Source organism: Psammomys obesus, unplaced genomic scaffold (genome assembly GCF_907164565.1).
Source record: "Psammomys obesus unplaced genomic scaffold, mPsaObe1.curated_primary_1811, whole genome shotgun sequence".
Classification (NCBI taxonomy): Eukaryota; Metazoa; Chordata; class Mammalia; order Rodentia; family Muridae; genus Psammomys; species Psammomys obesus.
The window spans coordinates 10,277,324-10,293,627 of NW_026585689.1; the positions used below are offsets into that span (position 1 = coordinate 10,277,324).

Genomic DNA, 16,304 nt, shown 5'->3' on the forward strand with positions numbered 1-16,304 from the left:
TATCTATCTATCTATCTATCTATCTATCTATCTATCTATCTATCTATTTATTTTTAAAGAAGGTGTCACTATATAGCCCCAGCTGGCCTGGAACTTAACAGGCGGATGAGACTGGCCTGGAGCTCACAGAGATCTACTAGCTTCTGCATCCTGAGTGTTGGGATTAAAGGTGTGCACCACCACATCTTGTTAGTTGATATATTTTTAAGCTCTAGACTTTGTTATTGTTTTAAAGTTGTATCTATCTTTATTAATATTTCCATCTCATGTATTCATCATTCTTTTACTTTCTCACATTTTCTTTTGGTTATTTACATGTCTTCAAGACAATTTTTATTAATTCTTTGGCTTGTCTCTTCAAAGGAAGGAGATTTTTACCTGTTTTCCATCCAGATAGCTGGGAAAGGATGTACTTTATAACCTGGTGGTCTTTTGCTATCTGTAGGCCAGGCGTCACCTGAATCCGCAGAGAATTATGTTCATCACAGCCATCCTCCCTAGACCTTGATCTTGAGCATTGTTCCTGAGTCAACAAAATCCAGCTTTATGGAAGAGGCCATATATACTTTGTAAAGAGTTTCACTGTAAGCGTGTCTTAAGCTTTGATGTACACATAAGGATTAGATTAAGTATCATCAGGATACTTTTTTTTTTTTTTCACAACATTGTCCTGTACTTAAATATGACTAAAATAAACTACTTGGGGTCAGAGTCTAGAAGTTTGAACCAACACTATGTTGCATTGAACTAAATTTTCTTCATGTCTCACAAGGATCATTCTCATTCTCATGTTTGCAGAGTCTTCCACAGTTGTTACCATTAAATACAAATGTTTATTTGTTTATTTAGAAATAAGGTAAGATAAGAGTATCATTTTCTCTTGGTTTTAATATATTTTCCAAATTAATGCATGCAAAAACACATTTTAATGCAGAACATGGTTGCCTCTGTGATGAGCTCTACAGATGCATATTCATTTTCCACTAACAGTGTGGAAAAGCGTGAGTGAGTTCCTAGGAATCTAACAACTGTACATATTTGTGAGGATGATTATAGTTTGTTTGATATAACTTTGAAGAAAATCCCAACTGGAATGAAGTAGGCCTTACTTTTTAATGTGTCATTGATAATGGCTAGATATTTGTTTCTTACTTATAATGTTTATAACTAATTTCTTGTAGTGGAATCCAGAATTCTAGGAGATACTTGTTACATTTTGTAATACATGTATGTATTATATAACCTTTAGAGCCACATGTATTAATTATTTATGTATATAACAGGCATCTCAGAGTTATGTTGACGAATGTTCTATGGACGGACTTAGGACGAAAATTCAGAAAGACCCTACCTAGAAATGATGCTAATTTATGTGATGCAAGCAAGGTGCAATCAGACTCATTGCCTTCGACATCTGTTGACAGCATAGAGACATGTCAAAAATTAGATCCTCTTCACCAAAGCCTTAATTTATCTGAAAGGTATGTCACTTAGTATTGATCTTGTTCAATACTTTTGATTTTACTACATGTGAAATAATATAAATCAATATTCTTTTTATTTATTTTTTAATTTATCACAATTTATTAACTTTGTATCCCAGCTGTAGCCCCCTCCCTTGTGTCCTCCCAGTCCTACCCTCCCTCCATCTTTTCCTCCTATGCCTCTTTCCTAATCCACTTATAGGGGAGGTCTTCCTCCCCTACTATTTGACCCTAGCCTATCAGGTCTTATCAGGACTGGCTGCATTGTCTTCCTTTGTGGCCTGGTAAGGCCATCCCTCCTCAGGGGGAGGTGATTAAAGAGCCAGACACTGAGTTCATGTCAGAGACAGTCCCTGTTCCCCTTACTAGGAAACCCACTTGGAGACTGAGCTGCCATGGGCTACATCTGTGCAGGTATTCTAGGTTTTCTCCATGCATGGTCCTTGTGTGTAGTATCAGTCTCACAAAAGACCCCTTTGCCCAGATTTTTTGGTTCTTTTGCTCTCCTTGTGGAGCTCCTGTCCCCTCCAGGTATTTCCATCTCACCCTGTTTTCATAAGATTCCCTGCACTCTGCCCAAAGTTTGGTTATGAGCCTCAGCATCTGCTTTGATACACTGCTGTGTAGAGTCTTTAAGAGCCCCTCTGTGGTAGGCTCCTGTCCTGTTCCCCATTTTCTTTCTTTTCTGATGTCTGTCCTGTTTGTCTTTCTGAATGAGGATTGATCATCTTACCCAGGGTGGTCCTTCTTTTTTAGCTTTTTTTAGGGGTACAGATTTTAGTATGTTTATTCTTTATGTCTAATATCCACTTATAAGTGAGTATATACCATGTGTGTCTTTCTGCTTCTGGGATACCTCACTCAGGATGATCTTTTCTAGTTCCCACCATTTGCCTGCAAGTTTCATGACTTCCTTGTTTTTAATTGCTGAGTAGTATTCCATTGTGTAAGTACCACAATTTCTGTACCCATTCCTCAGTTGAGTGACATCTGGGTTTCTTCCAGGTTCTGACTATTTATGAATAACACTGCTACGAACATGGTTGAGCAAATGTCCTTGTGTACTTGAGCATAGTTTGAATATATGCCTAGGAGTGGTATAGCTGAATCTTGAGGAAGCGCTATTCCTAATTGTCTGAGAAAGTGCCAGATTGATTTCCAGAGTAGTTGTACAAGTTTACATTCCCACCAGCAATGGAGGAGGGTTCTCCTTTCTCCACATCCTCTCCAGCTTATGTTGTCACTTGAGGTTTTGATTTTTGCCATTCTGATGGGTGTAAGGTGAAATCTCAGGGCTGTTTTAATTTGAACTTCCCTGATAACTAAGGATGTTGAGCATTTCTTTAAATGTATCTCTGCCACTTGATAGTCCTCTGTTGAGAATTCTTTGTTTAGCTCTGTACCCCATTTTAAAATTAATTACTTGGTTTGTTAGTGCTTAACTTATTGAGTTTTTTAAAATTTATTCTAGATATTAGCCCTCTGTCAGATATAGGGTTGGTGAAGATCCTTTCCCAGTCTATAGGCTTTCATTTTCTGCTGACAGTGTCCTTTGCTTTACAGAACCTTTTCAGTTTCATGAGGTCCCATTTATTGATTGTTGATCTTAGAGTCTGTGCTGTTGGTGTTTCTTGGAATTTCTTGTAGTGGAATCCAGAATTCTAGGAGATACTTGTTACATTTTGTAATACATGTATGTATTATATAACCTTTAGAACCATATGTATTAATTATTTATGTATATAACAGGCATCTCAGAGTTATGTTGACGAATGTTCTATGGACGGACTTAGGACGAAAATTCAGAAAGACCCTACCTAGAAATGATGCTAATTTATGTGATGCAAGCAAGGTGCAATCAGACTCATTGCCTTCGACATCTGTTGACAGCATAGAGACATGTCAAAAATTAGATCCTCTTCACCAAAGCCTTAATTTATCTGAAAGGTATGTCACTTAGTATTGATCTTGTTCAATACTTTTGATTTTACTACATGTGAAATAATATAAATCCAATATTCTTAAAAATAAGATTGTTGGAAATGATATTAAAGATCAGTGGATATGAATATGCTCCACTCTAGAACAAAACTCTAGAACAAAAAAAATCCATCCTGATTTTTCAGTTAGATGATGGTTCTCTACTTCACTAAAGGAATTGATAAGGGATTAAAAAGACTCTTTATTCCATTTAACTTCCTTTAAAATTAATTAATATGTATATTTTAGGAATTTGTGATATAAAAGATAATATGTATGCATATTTGAATATATGTGTGTATTCATATTTGTTTGCATATATTTTATTTTTTACCTTTTACGTTAAAAATATTTTTAAAATTGTACCTGTGAGTAGTTTTTTCATTATTTCCTCTCTTTTGCTCCCTCCAAACACTTTCAGGTTCCACTTATTCCCTCTCAAATTCATGACTTCTTTTTCTTTAATTATTATTGTTGCAAATATATCTATTTATTTGTGGGTACGTATGCAAATACAACATGCTGAGTCCTTTGAATGTGCTTGTATGGATGTCTCTTTAGTGCTGGCCACTTTGTATTAGAGAACTAATAAGGGAGCGCTGAGGAGACTGATTCTCCCTCTAACAGCAGTCACCAGCTACATACAGCTCTTCATCTAGGGGCGAGGCATGTCAGCTAGTGTCATTGTTCAGGTGTTGTGGGTTATTAATATTTATTATTGATTTATATTTTAGTTAAGCAGTGGTTATTCCTAAGCCAGCTGTATACCCAAGTCACCACACAGAGACTAGGATTTATTTAATTAATGTAAAGCACAATGCTGGGCAATAGTTATTCCATCTTAAACCTCCAAGCCTGCATAGTTTCCTACCATTCAGATTTCACCCATTATACTTGTTTTTAAGAATATCTCCTCTAGGTTCGAAGTCTTCTCCTCCTGAGATCGCTACTCTCCTCCTCCTCTCACTCACTTCCTCCCCTCCCCCCTCCAGACCAGGATGTCCCACCTTATTCTCTCCATTGCTCAGCATTGTGGCTGATTGTTTTATTGACAATACAGAGAACAAATGGTGGCATGTTTACACAAACTTGAGACAGGTAGTGCTTAGAATAAGCACCACAATGCAGTATCTAGATTGAAACCAGATAGTGGGGTAGAGAAATCAGCATTTGAATGAACAAGGGTAAATTGTATACATTCCACAAGAATATTATACCAAGATTCAGGCATAGTGTAGGCACCTGTATTGTTGAAGTTGTATGACTGCAGCTTCCCTGTCTTGCAGCAGAAGTTCTGATTCTCTGTCTGTTACAGCCTTTCTGCTTCCTCTTTTGTGATGTTCCTTGAGCCTTAGGTTTAGGGGTTGTGTTGTAGATCAGCTGGGACTGGGTACTTGAGAGTCAGTTGTTCTTTGCGTTTTGACCAGGTTTAGCTTTCTGTAATAGCCTCTGCAGCAAAAGGAAGCTTCTTTAATGAGGGATGAGAACTACACTTTCTTGTAAGCATATAAATATTAAGTATTAAGGATGCATTTAGAGATAGTAGTTTAAGGAAATGTCAGTAGAGGATTCTCGCCTCTACATTCCATGATTTAACCAGTCATAGGTAGGTGCCTAGATTTAAAGTTCCAGGCATGAATTTCTTTCTACTGAATAGGTTTTAAGTCCAGTTAGGTAGGTGTTGTTTACTCCCAAGATATAAGAACCACTGTTGCACCCTTGGGGAAATCTTGCCATGTTGGTCATTGTTGTGGTTCACAGTCTTTACATCTGGATAGACTATTGCTTTTCTCCCTTGGCAGTTTGCATAGCAAATTGAGATACTATGAGAACTAGTCTTCAGGGAGGAGGCTTCTGGGTCAGATCCTGCTGGATTTCTTCAATTCATGTGTCTCAAGTGTGCGGTGCCTTCAGCAATATGGTCTTACCTCAAGTTCTGTAAGGCAACCAAGGGCAGTGGCAATAGCCCATATTGTTTTGGTAGTCTCTTAGACTCTCCTGACCAACAGCTAAAAGGGAGTTTCCCATGCCTGGTACTGGAGGTTTTGTTAGATAGTCTATGGTTCTTGGGGTGAACATTATCATCCCTAGTGGTGTAACTTTCTTTAATCATTATATGTATATATCTGTATAGTAATTATATATTAATGTACTATATATAGTATATATGTAGTGTATACTTACATACACATATATAACAATATATGAATAGTATGTCTATGTGTACTTACATATATGTAATTTTGAGGAAACATAAAACATTATGATTCCCTATGGTTTTCTCAAATATCTCATAGTGTTATTTATCTTCCCTACCATTTCTTCTATATTACTATCCCCTCCACCAGAGAAAGTTCCCCAAATTTTCCCCATTTGTAGCACCTGTATTCTACTACTTCTCTAGAGCTCCTCCATCACTATGACTATGATCCCTTTTTACTTTCTTGTTTTCTAAATCTCCCTCCCCTCCCCCCGCCGGGAGACAGGGTTTCTCTGTGTAACAGAGCCCTGGCTGTTCTGGACTTGCACTGTAGACCAGCTAGTCTGGAACTCACAGAGATCTGCCTGCCTCTGCCTCCTGAGTGCTGGGAGTAAAAGCATGTGCCATCATGACTGGTTTTGTTTTCTAGTTTTTAAAATATATTTAAAATGTAATTTAATCTGTGTCTGCACTACTTATGGCTTTGTGAGTGTTCTCATATTTTATACATATTAATTTAGTACAGACATTGATTTAGAACAATATTTTAATCAGATTAAAATATTGATTTCACATTTTAAATAGTAAATATTCAGTTTAATAAATATTAATAGTAAATATAAAAATTTAAAAATAAATAATAAAATAAAAATAAATAAAAATAAAAATAAATAATAAAAGTAAATATAAGTTTATTTTTTGTTTTTTCCATTTATTTATTTATTTTTATTATTAGTTATATTTTATTAATTTTGTATCTCACTCCCTCATTCCCTCCCAATCCCACCCTCCCTCCCTCATCTCCTTCCTGCCTCTTTCCAAGTCCACTGATAGGGGAGGACCTCCTCCCCTTTCATCTGACCCTGTTTTATCAGGTCCCATAAGGACTAGCTGCAATGTCCTCCTCTGTGGCCTAGCAAGGGTGCTCCTCCCTCGGGGCAGGGGGGAGAGGTCCAAGAGCCAGCCATTGAGTTCATGTCAGAAATAGTCCCTGTTCCCCTTACTAGGGCACCCACTTGGATAGTGAGCTACCATGGGCTACATCCGAGCAGAGGTTCTAGGTTATATCCATACATGGTCCTTGGTTGGAGAAACAGTCTCATATAAGACCCCTGTGCCCAGATATATTTGGTCCCTGTGGAGCTCCTGTCCTCTCCAGATCGTATTAACTCCCCCTTCTTTAATAAAAATAAATAGTACATATTCAGTTTTTAAAAATAAGACAAAATTCCGTATTTTCCGAAAAAATATGTTTTTGTGTGTGTGTGTGTGTGTGTGTGTGTGTGTGTGTGTGTGTGTATGTGCATATGCCCACAGACATCAGAAGAAAATGTCTTTCCTGGAGCTGGAGTTACAGATAGTGTGTCCCACCATGTGGGTGATGGGAAATAAACTCTAGTTGTTACAAGAACATAAGGGCTTGTAACCACTGAGCTGTATTTCCAGCTTTCTTGTTTTTAAAGTTGTATGTGGAATTTGGTACTAAAAAGTAGGAATTAGTTCTAGGAATTTTTAATTTATAGTATAATACATATATACATATATTTCCATTTACAGTTTTAGCTCTCAAATAAATTTTTCTTAGGGTTGGTACATTGTTTAGAATCAGAATAACTTGCCCCTTACCATGATAGTGCTTTGGTATTACAGTCTATTTTATGGAATTTCTTCCTTCTTCCCTACCTTCCTCCCTTTCTTCCTTACTGTTTTTTTTTTTTTTTTTTGTGTGTGTGTGTGTGTGTGTGTGTGTGCTTTCTGAGACAGGTTCTTACTATGTACTCACTTTGAAACCCTTGGCATGGAATCTTGCATGGATATCACCTTGAACTTCTTAAGATCTGCCTGCATCTGTAGTCTGTTTTTAGGTAACAGTAAATACTTTAAACCATGATCTAGATAAAACTATTAACTTACACAGTTATTTTTAAATGTAAAAATAACACTTTTTAAAAAAAATCTAAGCGTAAGTCTATTTCTGTCTCTGTCTCTCTGACTCTGTCTCTCTGTTTTTCTCTCTCTCCCTCCCTTCCTCCTTCTCTTTCTCTTCCATGCATCACACACACACACACACACACACACACACACACACACACACACACCCCTTAAATAAAGGTTATTTGGGGCTAAAAAGATGGCTTAGTGCTTCAGATCACTGACTGCTCTTTCAGAGGTCCTGCATTGATTTCCCAGTATCCACATAGGGGCTCATAATTGTCCTAATTTGAGGGGACCTGTTGCCCTCTCCCCTCTCTGGCCTCAGTGGATACGAGACATGGACATGTTGCAGAAACATACACGCAAGCAAAACACCCACATCCATAAAACATTTAAAGTGAACACTTCCTTTAAAAGAAAAAAATCAAAATGTTTACTGAGATCGTCCTAGCCAAAAGATGCTCAACCACACAACAAGGACATTTGCTCAACTATGGGATTAAAGGCATGCACCACCACCACTTGGCATTCTTTTTAAAGTACATTTTATAGTAGAGCTTATTTCCGTAAGTGGTGCACATCTGTTTTCCTGGTTGAAAATTTTTAGACATTTATAAGCCTTGGTCAGCATGAGATGAGTGAGATACACAGAGGATAAACTAATTCCTGCTTTCATTTAGTGGCAACAGCGATTTTTAGTGAAATACTGGATATAATATATTCATATTTTTAAGGAGAGTTACTAATACTTGGAGTTTATCGAAATGCTATATTTATTGTTTTTCTAAAATTATACATTTGAAACAAAAATATATTCTGAATGCTGTGATTGCCTTATGACTTCTTCAGGCCAGTGCTATTCTAGTTGAGTGATAATTTGTTCACTTCAATTTTAGCTTTGTAAAAGGAAAAGGGATATGTGGATCTTAGAGCTAGGGACATGGCTTACTTGTAAAAGTGCCAAAGAGCATGAGGACCCTATTTTCACCCCAGCACTCATTTTTTAAAAAGCAGATCATAGTGGTGTGGGTTTGCAGTCCCAGTGCTGGGGAAATGGAAATAGAAGGAACGCTGGGTTCACTGGCTTCCAGCCTAGCTTACCTGGCAAGCCCTCGGTCCCAAGTATGGGACTTTGTACAAAAAATAATGTGTATTGCTCTCAAGAAACAACACCCACAGTTGTCTTCTGTCCTCCACATGCACACACATAACACATGTGTACACACCCTCCCCCAACATGCATCCACCAATAAAGACACACATACACATACCTGAACACACACACACACACACACACACACACACACACACACACACAGAGAGAGAGAGAGAGAGAGAGAAGGAAATCTGAGGATCTCTTTAAAGTTATGGACTAGTGTGATGGATAGTTGGTGAAAGCATTTGATGTGCAAGTTTGACAACCTGAATTTAATCCTTGTAATTCAAACTGGGAGACTGAGCATCTTACCCTGGGTCCTCCTTCTTGCTTAGCTTCTTTAGGTGAACAGATTTTAGTATGCTTGGCCTATATTATATGTCTAATATTCACATATAAGTGAGTATATACCATGTGTGTCTTTCTGCTTCTGGAATACCTCACTCAGGATGATCTTTTCTAGTTCTCACCATTGGCCTGCAAGTTTCATGATTTTCTTGTTTTTAATTGCTCAGTAGTATTCCATTGTGTAAATGTACCACAATTTCTGTATCCATTCCTTGGTTGATGGACATCTGGGTTGCTTCCAGGTTCTGGCTATTACAAATAAAGCTGCTATAAACATGTTTGAGCAAATGTCCTTGTTGTATACTTGAGCATATTTTGGATATGTGCCTAGGAATGGTATAGCTGCATCTTGAGGTAAAGGACCCTGGGTCAGATGCTCAGTCCTCATTCAGAAAGGCAAATGGATTAGACATTGGAAGAGGGAGGAAAAAGGGAACAGAGCAGGAGCCTACTACTGAGGGCCTCTGAAAGACTACCCAGCAGGGTATCGAAGCAGAAGCTGAGACTCATAGCCAAATTTTGGGCAGAGTGCAGGCAATCTTATGAAAGAAGGGGGAAATAGAAAGACCTGGAGGGGACAGGAGCTCCACAAGGAGAGCAACAGAACAAAAAAATCTGGGCAAAGGGGTCTTTTGTGAGACTGATACTACACACAAGGACCATGCATGGAGATAACCTAGAATACCTGCACAGATGTAGCCCATGGCAGCTCAGTCTCCAAGTGGGTTTCCTAGTAAGGGGATCAGTAGCTGTCTCTGACATGAACTCAGTGTCTGGCTCTTTGATCACCTCCCCCTGAGGGAGTGACGGCCTTACCAGGCCACAGAGGAAGACAATGCAGCCAGTCCTGATGAGACTTGATAGCCTAGGGTCAGATGGAAGGACCTCCCCTATCAGAGGACTGGGCAAGGGTCATAGGATGAGAAGAGGAAGGGAGGGTGGGATTGGGAGGGGGCTACAGCTGGGATACAAAATGAATAAATTGTAATAAATACTAAAATAAATAAAAAGAAAATACTAAATTTAAAAACAAAACAACAACAACAAAAAAGTGGGAGACTGGAACTAACTCCTGAAAGTTGTCTTCTGACCTCCGTACTTGTACTTTGGTATGTGCATACACATGTATAATAATAAATAAATGTTTTAAAAGAAGAACATAAAAAGGAAAAACTAACAATTCTTTCATACATTAAGATGTAGATTTAGAAGGGGTAGTTTGAATTATGTCATCTGGGAAGTGAGAGAATTTGAGATAGTCTTGTTAAAAATGTAATATATTATACTGTTAGGATATATTAGTGCAATGACACAAAATTGAAATTGGATTAGCATTGTGACTTTTTATTAGGTTGTAGCTATATTAGCAGGCTTTTCAATAGATTTTATTTTATTAAAATGGCTCTTGAAATGACATAATTAATATGCCATTAGTTTTTCAATGTCTCCCATATTTATTAAATATTTGAACCTCATAGTTTTTGTGGTATACTTAAGCCAAACTGTAATGGACAGTCCCAGACAATGGACCTGCAATGGAGCCATCAGAAGAGGCACAGCTTTTCAGCACACTTTCTGTTGTCTTGTTTCTCAGTATTCATTTCTGCTTTGGTTTGGTGTATTTTTTTGATATTCTGAAGTATAATTTTATAGTTATTTCATATCACTTACTAACAACATTTACATATTTAGGAAAACAAATGGGATATAGTGTATGACATAACAACTTTTAGGCCTTCATTCCAGGTTGAGATTGATTGTAAAACTTAAGAACGTCTTAAAATACAAGGTAGCTCTGTATAATAGCAGCAGCAGCACTTGTAGATCCAAAGACAGTCTGGCTGCTATGGATTTAGTTCGCTTTATAGATCTGTATTATGTAAGGCCATCACACAAAGCTTTTCTCTCAAGGTGGATTTTATCCATAAGAGATGGAAGGTCTTAGACAATGGCTGTGAATTCTGAAGAACTGAGTAAAAGACCATGGTCATTTCTAGGTGTGAGGTTACACTTGCTTTTCTTTTTTATTTTATTTTTTTTATTTTTTAAAATTATGTATCTATTTATGTCTCGCTCTCTCTCTCTTATAATTTGTTCACTTTGTATTCCAGCTGTAGCTTCCTACATCATCTCCACCCTGTCCCACACACCCTTCCTCTTTTCCCACCATGCCCCTCCCCTAGTCCACTGATAGGGGAGGACTTCCTCCCCTTCTCTAAGTCCCTAGCCTGTCAGGTCTCATCAGGGCCAGCAGCAGCATCTTCCTCTGTGGCCTGGCAAGGCTGCATCCCCCAGGGAGAGGTGATCAAAGAGCCTGCCACTGAGTTCATGTCAGAGACAGCTACTGATCCTCTTAGTAGGGAACCTACTTAGAGACTGAGAAGCCTATAGGCTTCATCTGACCAGAGGGTCTAGGTCCTTTCCATGCATGGTCTTTGGTTGGAGTATCCATCTCTGCAGGGACCCGAGGGCCCAGGATTTTTGGTTCTGTTGATCTCCTTGTGGAACTCCTGTCCCCTCCAGGTCTTTCTATCTCTCCCTTCTTTCATAAGATTTCCTGCATTCTGCCCAAAGTTTGGCTATGAGTCTCAGCTTCTGCTTTGATACCCTGTTGGGTAGAGTCTTTCAGAGGTCCCATCTGGAAGGCTCCTTTCCTGTTCCCTGTCTTCTCCTACTTTCGATGTCTATCCTGTTTACCCTTCTGAATGAGGTTTCAGACTCTTTCCTAGGATCCTCCTTGTTAACTTCTTTAGGACTGTAGATTTTAGTATGTTTATCCTATATTATATGGCTAATATCCTCTTTTAAGTGAGTATATACTACATGTGTCTTCTGCTTCTGGGTTACCTCATTCAGGATAATCTGTTCTAGTTCTATCCATTAGTGCTACCTCAGGATCCAACTATATCATTCCTGGGCAAATATCTGAAAGATGCTCAACCATACAGCAAGGACATTTGCTCAACTATGTTCATTGCAGCTTTATTTGTAATAGCCAGAATCTGGAAACAACCCAGATGTCCCTCAGCCAAGGAATGGATACAGAAATTGTGGTACATTTACACAATGGAATACTACTGAGCAATTAAAATAAGGAAATCATGAAATTTACACTTGCTTTTCAAGAGATTGGCTATTCATTTGGATGACAGTGTCTCATAGTTATTGAAATTATCACTGAGAAAGACTTCAGTAATACGGATATTCAACTGAGTGTCCATTTACTTTGAATATATAACAGGCTAGCAATTGTGCTAATTGCTTTAAATCTGTCACTTTCTTTAATTCTCACTGTGGAAGGTATGTAATCTTCTCATGGTAAAGATGAGGTGATCAGTGCTCAGAACCAGAAGTTATGGTAAGTAACTCTCCTAAAACAGGTGTTATTTGGTGGTGGATTCAGATCCCCAACCTTTGCTGTGAGCGTTTGCAGGCTGTGCTCATAATTCATGTGTCATATGCCTTTCTTTACCCTTTGACCTCCTGAACCTTAATTTTTTTCCTGTGTTGTAAAATACAAATTGGATTTTACTACATAGTTTATGTTACTTAGTTCATTAACCTGTGGTGTCCTATTTATTCTTTATTTTGTTCTGTGGTGTTTGCTCTCAAGGTCATATAGTGTTTTCTAGTTGAAAAGCAAAGTGTTAGGGACATGTTGGGATATGTCTTGAGCCTTTTGACAGTTTTGGAGATCTTCAGAGTTCTGTTGGAGCTTAAGGAATACAGCTTCTAGTATAGCTTGGTGTCTAATCTTTTAAAATATTTTTTGTTTTTATTTTTGCTTTTTTTGTTCTAGGAAAATTTGAGCTCATTTGACTCAAATTTTGTGTTCAGCATACATTTATTTATCTTTCCAAGTTCTCAGTCCCCCCCCCCTTTTTTTTCTTTCTTCAAATTCTACCAGAATAACAAATGAGAAAGGGATGTGAGGGTTATCTGGATCCACCATTGTTCGCCAGAGTTTATTTGGTGGATCTAGCCGGCTAGGTGGCTGCCCTCTTCCTTCCTAACCACTCCATGTGCATCCATCCTGAAGCTGCCAGTTTCTCTCCAATAGAAGTGAACCAGCTGGCAGATATGAGTCTGCCAGGGCTGCATGAGCAGCTGGGCTTCCATGCTGGAGCCTCCAAGAGAAGCTCAAGAGAGTTGGGTGATCATTTAGTATTCAAAAGGAAATTCTGAGCAACAGTCCCTTTCCTTGCTGATTTTTTTTGGGGGTCAGTTTATATTTTTCAGAATTGTTTAGGAGTGAAATTTTTGGTACACACCCTATTATTTTGGAAAAAAAATGCTTGTTTTAGGAATGGAACACTTGAAACCATCTTTAAATTATGTTATTGCCAGTTATTTAAACAGAGACAATAAGTGACAGTTGATATTTCTTTGATATATCTTTTATGTGCCCCCAAATTTCTTTCATATCCTAGAGCTTTTGGGTTCTCTTTTTGTATAATGGGCAACACTGAAATTAGCTATCAGTTTGGTGTATCAGGATTTTTTTTTTTTTTTTAAATCTTAGACGTAAATACAATTCTTTGTGCACTAAAGTATTTCCTTGGGAAAAATTCAATGATAACTTGAATGCATTTCTGTCTTACTTCCAATTTTTTTCTTTTGTGAGACAGTCTCACTATATAGACCCTAGAAGAACTTCTAGAGATTTCTTTGCCTTTGTTTCCTGAGTGTTGGAATTAAAGGCATGTTCTGCCATGCCCAGATCAATATTTCTCTTTAATATTTCTCTTAAATACTTCTTAAATATTCTTAAAAAGACCACCCAGGCTTGGTAGCAAGTACCTGTGCCATGTGCCCAGCTACTGGAGAGGCTGAAGAAGAACTGATTGATCCTTGAATTTGGGGCCAGCTTGGACAACATTGTGAGAACCTTGGGATACAGAGCTAAACAAAATTCTCAACAGAGGAATCTCAAATGGTGGAGAAGCACTTAAAGAAATGCTCAACTTCCTTAGTCATCAAGGAACTGCAAAATAAAATGACTCTGAGATTCATCTTTCAACTGTCAGAATGGCTAAGATCAAAAGCTTAAGTGCCAACACATGCTGGAGAGGATGTGGAGAAAGGGGAACCCTCCTCCACTGCTGGTGGGAGTGCAAACTTGTGCAGTCACTTTGCAAATCAATCTGGCACTTTCTCAGAAAACTGGAATTAGCCATACCTCGAGAACCTGTCTTAAAACAAAACAGAATAAAACAAAAACAGTACTTGGGGCTAGAGAGAAGGCTTAGCAACTAAAAGTACTTGATGCTCTTGGAGAGGACCCAGGTTTAGTTCCCATTACCCACACTGGGTGTCCTTCAACCATCTGTAACTCCATTTCTAGAGTACCTGACACCCTTTTCTGGCTTTCCACACATACACAAGTAAAATAACTAAATAAATATTTAAAAAATACATTAGCAAAAACCCACAACTCCCACCCCCAACAAATGAAAACAGTTGGCTTGAAGAAGTCAATAGGATCATATGTTGTCATTCCTCCTCCTACCATGCTGGAGTCAAACCCTGGACCTTGCACATGTGAGACAAAAAAGTAGTCTTGAAGATCTTTGTGGTGCAGCAACACATCACTTGTTCACAGTTGAAAGTTGAGTAACCAAGCAGATTCTGCCACTGTTCTTGATTATGAAGAGACAGGACATATAATTGTATACCTGATATAGATTCCACCAACTTAGAAAAATTCAAATATATAAAAATACACCATCGATTTTCTAAGCATTTGGCCAGGTGCAATGGCCTATAATCCTATAATACCTATAATCCCAGCACTCAGAGAGGCAGCGGCAGGTAGATTTCTGTGAGTTCGAGGCCAGCATGGTCTACAAGTTGAGTCCAGGACAGCCAAGTCTACACTGAGAAATCCTGTCTCGAACAAAATAAAACAAAAAAAATCTAAGCATTTAACTTATCAGCTCACTCACCTGATGCTATTATTATATTAACATAAATATCATCATGAGTACATGTGCTGTTTCATTTGTGGAATCCAGCATTATCATGAATGTAATCTGAATGTTGTCTTTCTTCTTTGATTACAAGTGTTTAGTTGCTTGTCAAGGATGTTTCTCTTAAATGAAAACATAAATTTCATAGATTGGTTTGTGGTAATATGTGTTTTTAATAAATACTGTAAAAGAAAAAAGCTTTATTTTAGAAAAATTGGTTAAAAATATAAGAACTGCTATAGAATCTGTTAGTAAAGTTAAAGACTTTATAGTCCCATGTGTAAGAAAGAAGTGCTTTTAGAAACAAGAGATTGTGTCTGCCCAAAGTTTTGAGTTTTCATGTGTTGATTTACTAATAGCGCTTTCTTGCACTGAAGTGACAATGTTTGAAAATTCAACTTCATGGCGTACACTTTTTCTTTTCTTTCCCCCATAAAACTCTAGTACAGAACAGTGTTTGTCATTCTATGTGGCAGGGTACCCAGAGTTATATTGACGGATATCCTGGGAACGGAGTTAGGAAGAAAATACTTAAAGATCTCACCTATAACTGAGGCCAGTTTGAGTGATACAGCCAACCTGAAATCAGAGCAACTTTCTTCATCATCTGATGGCAGCTTAGAGTCTTGTCAGGAAGTAAATCACCACAAGAACTTTTTATCTGAAAGGTATGTCTAGTAATAACTTTATAATATATATATATTGTCATGTACCTGATCTATTCCTTTCACATACGTTATTTTGCTACTGCAAATATGAGACACATGTGCATTAGTGGCTGTGGCTCCCCCCACTGGGTAGAATGGCTTTTGGAAGCAAGCAGACTTGTAATCAGAATCAAAAGTCTATTGTATTGTGAAAAAAAAAGGATGCAAACCCTGTATGAGACATTAGTTACCTGCTTTAGTATTTATACCTGTTTATCTGGTATAATTGAAATCATTCCATTCCTCCCTTCTTTTCTTTTCCTATCCTCCCACCTATCTGTGTGCTCATTTCTTTGTGAATTCATTTATTCATCCATTCATACATTTCTTCATACATCCATTTTTACCCACTATGTTTATACTAGAAAAACTGAGCCTGGCATTTGGTGCTCAGTAAATATTTATTAAACAAAAAGCTGAATCCACTGCTGACAAGAATGGTTTGTGAACACATGTAACTTACTGTTCTACTAAAGTAGATCCTGATTTGCCTTCTTTCAGCCACTTAGGGTCTTGCATGGCCTA

The 16,304-nt window shown here is 37.9% G+C and overlaps 1 protein-coding gene across 3 annotated transcripts in view; it reads left to right on the plus strand.

Moving 5' to 3' along the window:
• The window catches only part of Senp7 (SUMO specific peptidase 7), a 127,753-nt gene that overhangs the window by 43,607 nt on the left and 67,842 nt on the right, over window positions 1-16,304 (plus strand). The window contains exons 5-7 of one of the 3 annotated variants that reach the window (XM_055594109.1): window positions 1,284-1,481; window positions 3,234-3,431; window positions 15,549-15,740. The exons of 1 other annotated variant lie outside the window; for it this stretch is intronic. In XM_055594109.1, the coding sequence (XP_055450084.1) occupies window positions 1,284-1,481; window positions 3,234-3,431; window positions 15,549-15,740 (588 nt within the window). The remainder of the gene's footprint in view (window positions 1-1,283; window positions 1,482-3,233; window positions 3,432-15,548; window positions 15,741-16,304) is intronic. One more of the 3 variants, XM_055594117.1, reaches the window with a different exon arrangement.